This window comes from Elephantulus edwardii, unplaced genomic scaffold, assembly GCF_000299155.1.
Source record: "Elephantulus edwardii isolate Elephantulus edwardi_28Jun2011 unplaced genomic scaffold, EleEdw1.0 scaffold00115, whole genome shotgun sequence".
NCBI lineage: Eukaryota > Metazoa > Chordata > Mammalia > Macroscelidea > Macroscelididae > Elephantulus > Elephantulus edwardii.
Genome location: NW_006399865.1, coordinates 9,192,783 through 9,203,299, shown reverse-complemented (window position 1 = coordinate 9,203,299; position 10,517 = coordinate 9,192,783). Strand labels below are relative to the sequence as shown.

Here is a 10,517-nt window from a genome sequence, read left to right as displayed (position 1 = left end):
AACTCCTATTTCTGCGACAACTCTGACTTTTCTTACTTAATTGATTTTCTCATAAGAACTTTAGAACCAGCTTGCCCATTTTCTCTCCAAATCCTTGGCTTTCTTTGAGAGATTGCACTTAATGTGCATATTGACTTGGGAAGACTGACATTTTTATGATAGTCATTTGGGGACAAAATGTATTTCTTTCATTCATTGGGATCTTCTTAAAAATTTATTTATGTGGGTTTTCACATTTTTAGAACTTTTGTGGGAATCACTGTAGCCAGGAGGTCTTTGGGGAAGGATATCATGCTCAGAAGGGAGGAGAGTCAGCGCAGGAGAGGATGACTGCAGATGAGATGGACTGATACAGTAACTAGAGGGGATTTAGTGTGTCAGAGTCGGTGGGACTGGCTCAGGACAGAGCAGGCTTCAGAGCTGTTGTACATAGGGGCGTATAAGAACAGCAACAACAACTGTTTTTGGTTTTTTCCCTAAATTGCTTTGGCTAAACTTTTCAATGTTAACTTGCATCAGTAATAAAAATATTCTTATCTTTAGTGGGAACCCTTGTACAATTTTCTCAGAAGGCAGGGTGCTCACTTTTCGCTTTATCATGATAGGAATCAAGAAAACATTCATCAATTTCTATTTTATTAATCATTCTTTTAAAGATCCAAGATGGATATTGAATTTCCTACTTTCTCAGACTATAGAAATTCTTACCAGTGTTTGTATTAGATGTGCCCTTTTCTATTTATTTGCTAACTTACTCTTCCAACCAAATTTTTACAGCCCTTAATTTATACACTACAGTTTCCAAGGAGTTCACTTCCAGCCCCCTACCGTTGTCCGTTTCTAATCATTATTTCAGCTGCCAGCTCATATACATGGTACTCTTGGGTACAGAGTTCCCAAGAAAGACTCCCTGTGGCATTTTATCTTTATTTACCCATCTCTAGAATTCTATCCTCTGAGCTCCATATCCTAAGGCTATTGCTAGCCTTTCATACCAAGTACACAGTGGGAAATGCACCCGCATGAGTATCTGCACCTCCTTTGGAAAACCAGGTGCCTGTTGTGGCTTAGTATTGCATTTCGCTGAATTCTCTTGCCTGCGTGCTTCCAGGTTGGGTGTCACCACAGAGCAAAGTTAAAGAGATGTATAAGGTGGAAGCCATGCAGATGTTTGCCCTCTGGTGGAGAGCACTAGCTGTCCTGCTCATCTCCTGGCTCACCTTGTTGGAGAAGGGCGGTACCTGCCCTTGCAGCTCATCTACCTTCTGAAAGCCTTCCTATAGCTTCTCTGGGCCTTGGTCACTGTCGAGGCCAAGTAAGCCAGTTTTTCTTACAGGATACCTGTGACATTAAGGCTGGAAATATGGAAAGAAAAACAGAGGCGGGTGGTCCCTATTTATCTTTGCTTTCATCCATGCTCACCTTCCAACTGCTGACTGGCTGACTCAACATCAGATGGTGAGGCAACAGCCTTGAGTGGAGGACTCCTCCACCCCTATGTGAGTCTCAATCTCTTATGTCCCTCATTCTGACATATATTATTTTTCTGCTTCTCTGATCAAACCTTGACTGATTCAGGTCTTAGAGATTTTTTTACTTCTTCTCATGAAGGACCTAACCCTAACCCTAACCCTAACCCTGGTACCCTTGGTTTTGTTACAAAATTTTATGTATTTTGGTGCTGTGAGCTAGACATCAGTGTTAAAACTTGCTAGAATCATTTGCTTGTTGGATTAGGAGAAATTTGTTCCCTCACAAATGCTAGTGAATGATTTCTTCTGAGGGCAAATAATTTTCTGAATGTAAGCCACCAAAATTGGTGGTGATGCATATTGATCCAGCAATTCTAATAATCAGTTTTCAATTAAATGGCTACATGGCTGTCCTGGGAGATCTTTGGTCCAGTTCCCTCTTGTGGACATTTGAATTGTCCTAAATTACCCTGCTTTGTCTAAACACTCAATATACTATTGGTGATTTTATGTCCCCCTCCCTACTCCTGGGGAAACAAACGAGACTGGGAATTTGGTCTTTTGTCTCTTGTACCAGACTAAATCAAACTGTGTTCATGTCCCCAAAGAGTTTATATATATTGAGACGAGTGAACTGTGTGCTGTTCAAACACTCCTATGAAAGGTTTTTCTCAGCCTGGAGCTGCTACTAGTTGGCTATGATGACATTGTTTTACATGAGAAAGGGACCTAATGATTTGACCTCGTGCTCACGAGCTACTTGACTCATAATTTAGACTGTGGGTTTTTTATTTAAGAAGTATAAATTTATTCTATAGACAACAGGAAGGGAAAAACAGTACCACCGAAAATCCCCTGTAAAATTTTCTTTTGCTTACAATTTTGCCTGAAATAACCCCTGTTGTTTGTATTTACTCAAAAGGCTGCAAAGACAGATCTTGGATGAGAATATGAGTCCAGAGAATAACATCAGAGTCTGCACTTTAAGTCATTTGCTCCTTCCCAAGAATCCCTTCTAGACGTGTATTTTTTTTCTTCCTGGAAATAAATTTTATATGAGTGTTTGCTAAATGCAAGTTATTCTAATATTGCTAAGAGAGGCTATTCACTGGAGAGAGACATCATGCTTGGAAAGATGGAGGGCAGGCCAAAGAAAGGAAGACTTTCAACCAGATGAATTGATATAATGACGGCAGCAATGGGCTCAAGTATGTCAGAAGTAGCCTAGTACCTTGTTTCTCTTTTTAAGGAGTGCTTTGCTTATTCTGGGCCCCTTTCCATTCCAAATGAAATTGGAGATTGCCTTTTCCAGCTCGCTGAAGAATGGAATTGATATTTGTATTGGGATTGGATTGAAAGTGTCAGTTGCCTTCGGTAGTAGTATCATTTTCACAATATTGAGGCTTCCTATCCATGAGCAAGGTATATTCTTCCATTTCTCCAGATCTCTTTTTGTTTCTTGTAGTAATGTTTTGTAAATTTATTTGAGTAGATCCTTTGTGCTTCTGGTTAGATTTACTCCCAAGTATTTAATCCTGTGTTTAGCTCTTGTGAAGGGTATTGTTTTTCTTAGCTCCAGTTCTGTATTATCTTCATCACTGTTGAGAAATCCAGTTGATTTTTGTATATGCTCTTGTATCCTGCCACTTTGCTGAATTGATCAACTATGTCCGGTAGTTTTCTTGCTGAGTCTTTAGGGTTTTCTAAGGATACTATCATATCATCTGCATAAAGAAATAATTTAACCTCCTCTTTGCCAATTTGGATACTGCTTATTTCCTTCTCTTGTCTTATCGTTACCGCTAAGACTTCTAATACAATATTGAACATTAGAGGTGATAGTGGGTATTAGGCTGTATTTTTTGCCACCAACTTAAAGCTCTTTGAGGAAGTAATCCTCTTATATCGTGGCTGACAACACAGAATATAAAAAAGGAGTTTAGCTCTGTTTTCTTGATTATGCAAAGGCATTTGGCTGTGTGAGTCATAACAAGTTATGACTTACATTGAGAAGGATGGGAACCCCAGATCACTTATTTGTGCTCATGTGAAACCTATACAAAGACCAAGAAGCAGTTGTCCAAACAGAATAGTGCATGGTTTCAAATCAGGAAAAGTGCATCAGAGCTGTATCCTTTCTTCATACTTACTCAATCCGCATGCTGAGCAAATACTTTGAGGAGAAGAATGTGGCATCAAGATTGGAGGAAGACTCGTCAACAACCTGCTTTATACACCCTTGCTTGCTCAACGTGAAGAGGATCTAAAGTGCTTGCTACTGAACAGCAAAGACAACAGCTTTCAATGTGGATTACATCTTAACATCAAGATACCAAAAATCTTCACCACTGGGCCAGTAGGCAACACCATGATGGAGAAAAGTTTGACATTGTCAATGAAAATTCTACTTGAGTCCGCAATAAAAACGCATGGAAGCAGCAGTCAAGAAATCAAAGGACATTGCACTGGGCAAATCTGCTGTCACAGACTTCTTGATAGTGCTAAGGAGCAAGGATACTACTTTAAAAACTGAGGTGTTCCTGCCCATGGTATTTTCAGTTGCCTCCTATGTAGCTGAACACTGGACAATTAATAAGGATTACCAGAGAACAACTAATGTCTTTTAATTGTGTTATTGTCACAGAGTATTGAACACATTGTGGACTGCTAAAAGGACAAAAAATATGTGTTGGAAGAAATGCATCCAGGGTGCTCCTTAGAAGCAAAAACTATGAGTCTTTGTCTCATATATTTTAAAAAGGGGGGGGGGAGGAACTCTTCACAAATTTGCATGTCATCCTTGCGCAGGCGCCATGCTAATCTCTATATACATCATTCCAATTTTAGTATATCTGCTGGCGAAGTGAGCTCTCATATAGTTTGTGTGCCGACAGGGACCAATCCTTGGAGAAGGACCTGGTGGTTAGAAAGGTGGAGGGTCAGCAAAAGGGAAGAAGACCCTCAAGGAAATGGAGTGACTGCTGCAGCGGTTGTGAGGATGGTATAGGCTCTGGCAAGGTTTTGTCTGGTGCACATGGGGTCACTGTGGGTCACATTCTGCTTGAAGGCACCTAACAACAACAAATTCCTTGTTGTGGAGGGAGTCCTGTGTGTTGAAATAGATTTAGAAACACCCTGGTCTCTACCACTAGAGGGCAGTGACAACCTACCCACCTCTACCACCCTCTACCACTCCTCTACCACCCTCCCCCCAACTCCCAACCCCGCAACCTCAGTTGAGACAAGGAAAGACATCTCCTGGTAAGTGTCAAAAGTCCCCTCGTGTGGGCTTCACTCCTGCTGAACACCACTGAACTTTTCTTTTCTGCAAGTGGGGGGAAAAATGGAGGATCAGATACTCAGACATGGCTGAGGTGGAAGAGGGAGATGTGGGGAAGGTGTGAGACAAGGAAAAGAGAAAGTGGAAGGTTTAGGTCTTGATGGGTACAATCTGAATCCTGTTTACTGTTGTTTGAGGAAGAGTGTGAAGGGGCAGCAGGGACACACCATCCTCACGACTAAGGAGCACTCTGGTCGCACTACTTCCAAGACAGATTTGCTTATTCATTTAGCTGTCCATTGTTGTTATTGCTAGGTGCCACTGAGTCAACTCTGACTCATGTTATATCGGAACCAACCCATAGCTGACTTCCATTGGGTTTTCAGAGGCAGTAAATCCCTCAAGAGGGGATAACCCATCTTTCTCTCAGGGACCAGCTTGTGAATTCTAACTGCGTGCCTTTGGGATTGCAGCTCAGATTCTTAGCACTCGGCCCCTGGGAGCTCCCTATGACCCATGTTGTTGTTAATGTGTACCACCAAGTTGGAACTGACCCATAGCTGACCCTCTGGTGGGTTTTCAGAGGCAGTTGATCGCACAGGAGACTGCCCATCTTTCTCCCACAAAGCAGCTGGTGGATTTGAACTGTGTGCTAATTGTAGCTCACTTTCTTTCCAGTAGGCCTCCAGAGCCACCCTAAACCCCACCCCATGCTGCTGCCATGCTCACGCTCTCTGCGTGCACAAGCCTATCTTTGCTGCAGTCACAGTCAAGCTCCTTCAGGATCTTCCTCTCTTTTGATGATCATCTACTTTTCTAAGCCTCAGTTCTTTTTCCAAGGACAGGCCTCTCTTGACAATAAGCCTCAAGTATGTGAGATGAAGTTTCATACTCTTTGCCTCTAAGGTGCAACCTTAGAGGTGTGCTTCCTCTAAGACAGATTTGTTTGGTCTCTTGACAGTCCATGGGATATTCAATACTCTTTGCCAATACCACAAAGTAGAAGCACTCAGTCTTCTTCATTAGTTGCCAAACAATAATAGAACAGGCAAAATGTCTAGAATGGCTTTCCTGCTGAAAACAAGAAAAAAAAATTATGGGGAAATAGAAATTCTTGGAACAGTTGAACATGTAGGCTATTTTCTCTTTCTGTAGAGATTGAGTGAAGTTGGAAACCCAGAACGGTAAACAGCACACCCAAATAGGCTTTGACACAGAGGGCACTGGCCAAACGGGTATTAAAATGAAGAGATCGTACTTTGAGGACTAAGATGCACCCAGTGCAAGTCATGATATTTTCCATTGTCTCATATGCATGCAAAAGCTGGGCCATGCATAAGGAAGATGGAAGGAGATTGGATACATTTAAATTGTGGTGTTGGCGTAGACTGCCAGAACAACAAACAGATCTCTCTTGGAAGACATCTCCTGATAGATTTCGGACAGGCTGCCGAAGGATAACATGCTTGGTAGAGGGTCGGGGAAAATCAGGGAGACCCTCAGTAAGATGGCTTGATAACATGGATTGTAGCAGCTGCACCTGGCTCCCGTGAGGGAGTGATGTGAACATGGTGCGGGGCTGGCCAATGCTTCTTTCTGTGGTCCACGGGGCTGCTATAAATCGGAACCTATTGGATGGAACCAAACAACAGCAATGGAACCATCACTGCAACATGGCTGAAATACCACAAAACACTTCCAAGAGCAGGCAAAAGCCACACGAAGGATCACTTAGGAATAGATCAAGTAACAGGAAGTGTATGGACAGTGATCACATAGGAAAGGCCATGGCACTGCGGAAGGAGTGCAGAAGTATTGGCACTGTTAACTGCTTAATCAATATGCAGATGCACACATGTTCACTTAATTATTCCTTGAACTCTTGCACACATAGTTGCTAGGCTTTTGTGTGTCTGACAGAAACAAGGAAATAACAAAACCAGTCCAGATACTCTCTACATATTGCTATCCTGACATTTTTGCTTCTGGCTCCTTGGCTGGGTATCTAGCTTTTGGTTTATTGTAAAAGAAACAAAATTAGCCATAAGTCAGAAAAAGAGGGCACTGCAGTTTTCCAAGTGGCTGTTTTCCCTGATGGCCTTGTGGTGAAGGATTGCAGTTCTGTGGAGAACTGAAAGAGTTGCTGACCTGCTGGCTCACTGAGGGTGAGCCCTATACCTTGCTCCCTCTCCACTGCACCCAAAGGCACCTGCCCAGAGCCAGTAACTACAGGCAGGACAGTGTAAAAGTCCCCCATGAAGAGCAGTGTAGAACTCCAGCTCCTCTGGGGGCTGTTCCCGCTCTAACCCCAACTCCAACTCTGCTGTCCTCCAATTCTTCTTGAATGCCTCCTTGTGCTATAAATTCTTCCCCAGATAATCAAAGGTTGAAGGTAGTTATTCCTTCTGTTTCCCTCCCAACACTGCCCATTCTTTTTTTATGAGTTTGTTGCTGCATTACCCCAAAGCAAATCCACCACAGAGACCCTCTTTGGTCTCTCAAGGCAATAAATCTAGGTCCTCCATGTTGGAAGGGAGCGGGAGCTCCGTGCTCCATGCCTGCTTCAGGCATCTCTGGAAGGAGGAGTTCTATGGGACCTCACTGTTCTGGTTGGTTCTGTCTGTCCTCCTACACCTTGACATCTTCTGGGGGTTGACAACCCTCCCTCTACTGACCCAGTGTGGCCCTAGACATCCCCTTGTCATCTAGTGGGCTTTGACTGCTGGCAACTCCAGAAAACTGTGCTCCATCAGGTTTCATTGGCTCAGTTTCCAGATGGTCACCAGGCCTTTCTTCCAAGGAGCCTCTCAGAGGACCTGAACGGTCAATGCTTTGTTAGCCACTAAATGATTCACTGATTGCACCAACCAGAGACTCCAACTTAGAATGACCCCCCCCATTGAAGGAATTGCTGGGCCCCAGAGCCCCCAGATGTCCTGTTTCCCTTGCGCCCCCCCACCCCCCGCTCCGGCCCCTTCTTTTCCTTGCATGACCTGCACCATCTAACTTCCAGGGGATAGTCTAACTCACCTTAAGTACCTGGGGCTGCAGCCGCGTATTCTCTAACCCAGAAAGCACACATACCAAATGCTCAATTAAATGTTAGGGGTGGGGGGAAGAACCAGCCAACAACAGGTTGCTTTTCATGCAATTTAATCTCTCTCTTGTATCTCTACAAGCTAAACAAAACAGGTGTATAACTTTTATTTGTATCTAAAGAGAGACTGAAAGGACTACAGGTAGCAAACAACTGATCACCTCTGGCTTCTTATTTCTCCATCTCGTCACCCTCACTATCTGAGGTGCTTTTGCAAGTTCAGGAAGATCTCTATTGTAACACTATGCTGGCTGGCAAAACACAAAATAGCACTCTTAAGCCTGATGAATAGCAATAAACAGGTGATCGATATGACATAGATTCTGAATTAGCTATTACAAGGAAGAACGTGAAAAAACTGAAAACAGAAGATAGGGGGAAGATAAACTGAATGCATCCTACCCCTCCTCATTCCCACCATGTCTTCCACTACTGAGATTAACAGACTTTATTAAGCACAAAGTAGGGAATCCCCTCTCGTTTCCCTAGGGGGTGGAAGATCCAGCAGCCTTGGCCTTGGCCTTTCCTGGGGCAGCAGGACCAACTTCAGCAGCACCTTTGGCTCTGGCTCTCTCTTGCTGCTCTGCCAGTGCCTCTTGATATTCGGCTGTGAAATCACTGGGGTTGGTGCTGTTGGTTTTAGTCAAAAACTCCAGGACTTCCATCTTGCTGACTTCAGCGTATGCTCTGGGGCCCCACCGAAACTCAAAACGTGGAGGGCAGCTGCCAGCTAAGAGCCTGTGCTCCAGGTACTTTGCTTGAACAAAATTGGAGACCAGCTTCTTGGGCTCCCCAAAGATGAGGTGCTCCTCCCCAACATAGACCCCCAGCTTATTCAAGAATTCCCAGAGCTCTTGCTCAGTGGCTCTGTTGCCATTAATGAAGATCATACCCAGCAGAGGCATGAGGAGCCCGGTTTTGGGCAACTCTCTCTGACCACTTGCGGTGGGATTGCTGGGAAGGTTTAGCTTGCAGACGAGGGAGTAGACGTGACCACAGGGGTGTTGCTCCTTTAGGTAGATGCCGAAAGCAAGCTCCAGGCGCTTGGTGGTGACCTTAAGGATTTCCGGGAACTGCTTCCTGTACTTTCGGGTGATGGTCTTCAACATCTCTTCCTTGGTGATGAACTCATCCATTTTGTACTTGCGAAGCATCAACTGCATCAGGAGACAGGACCTGGTGTTGAGAGGATCTCTGGACTTACAGGAGCTCGCGGTGTTCTCCGAGCTCGGCCCTTCATCAGCTCTGTTCTTCTCTTTGCGAGCTCTTGGTTGGGAGCGATGTCCACCTTCAGCCTGTGCTGCACCTCTAGCCAGTGCTGCACCCTGAGTGCTGGGACCCGGGACTGGCTCCTGAGGGCTACCAGCAGTAGAAGAGCTTTGGGGTGTGCCCTCAGGCTCAGGAGAGAGCTCCAGGGAGGCCTGCGGACCCTGGTTCTGCCTTCGGGCCTGGCGGCGCTTTTCCTCGGCACGGAGCTTGCTCTTCTGCCCACGAGGCATGATGGCTGCTCAGGGACAGTAGGTAGGAGTGTGGCCAAGAGGGCAGCCGCTGTGCTCACTGGAAGACAAAGACAAGAGAACCTGAGTCCCTCCACAGGGAGCCGGCAGCTCGGCGTTAGGAAGGCCCTTGGGAGGGTCTCCTGGGGGCCCTGCACTAGTCACCCCTAGCCTCCCATCTGCCTGCCCAGCCACCCCCAGAACCTGCGGGAGGATGTCACAGTGAAACTCAGTCTGCCATCTTCCAGCCTTTTCTGTACCTAACTGGGGCTCACAACAGTGGAGATGATGGGACCCTCTGTCTTGGGTGGGAGTGCTCCTTCTGTTCACATTAAGGAGAACAAAGAAACTGTTGGGCATATTTGGGGCACCCCCATCCTCTCCTATTTTTAAGGAGCCACCTCATAGCTACATGGAACCCAACAGAAGAACATCAAAGGATGCCAAGTACACCTACCTCGGCCTTCCAGGGGTTGAACTCTTACTGTCCAGGGCAGGGCAGGCCTCTTTACTGTTCACAGGGTCATTAGGACTCATAGGTGACTCAATGGTACCTACCACCAACTTTTCAGGGGTAAGTGTTCCCTTGAGCCTCCTTTTAGATTCCTGGCATGAGCCCTGGACCATGTTCTTTATTGACTTGAGATAATTAGGTCCCACAGCAGACCCCACCTCCTCGAGACCCAGTGGAGGCGGTGCTTTGTGGCCGGATCAGTGGGCACCACCCCCCAACCTCCCGGCCTCTCATTTTAGCATCTTGAATCCTGGGTCAGCACGTCCAACGTTATCACAAAGCCCTTCACTTAGGAGAGTCCCCCCCACCAGCACCGCCCTTCCAGGACAGGTCTTTCCGGGAAAGTACCCTAAGGCCCGTTGGGGCCTTGACGTCCCTCCGTCTTTGGAACAGAGGCGCCACATGGCTCTTGCGGTCCTAACTTGGCACTGGAGTGGGTCTTGGCCTCCCACATCCTCCATGGGCCCTCCGTTGACCCTCTGTTAACCCTCTATGGGTCCCTCCAGGATTGAGACCCACTCCCTGGCTCCCGCTCAGCCCGCAGGGCTGTCCCCGACTTGAGAAGCAAACATGGCGGGCGCGGCGGACCAGCACTGCCAACTGGGGTGACCCCTGAGGTCTACACTCTCAGTTCCCCCTCACCTCAGCTCCTGATCGC

The 10,517-nt window shown here is 46.0% G+C and overlaps 1 protein-coding gene across 1 annotated transcript; it reads right to left on the bottom strand.

The window, feature by feature from the left end:
• Window positions 1-8,334: 8,334 nt before the first annotated feature.
• Window positions 8,335-9,348, bottom strand: LOC102856757 (melanoma-associated antigen B1-like). Its single transcript, XM_006892425.1, has one exon. It carries the CDS (start codon window positions 9,346-9,348, stop codon window positions 8,335-8,337), a length of 1,014 nt encoding a protein of 337 aa, XP_006892487.1.
• Window positions 9,349-10,517: the final 1,169 nt, after the last annotated feature.

Coding starts and splice junctions, on each gene's coding strand:
- LOC102856757 (XM_006892425.1), bottom strand. CDS start 9,348: ATGCCTCGTGGGCAGAAGAGCAAGCTCCGTGCCGAGGAAAAGCGCCGC.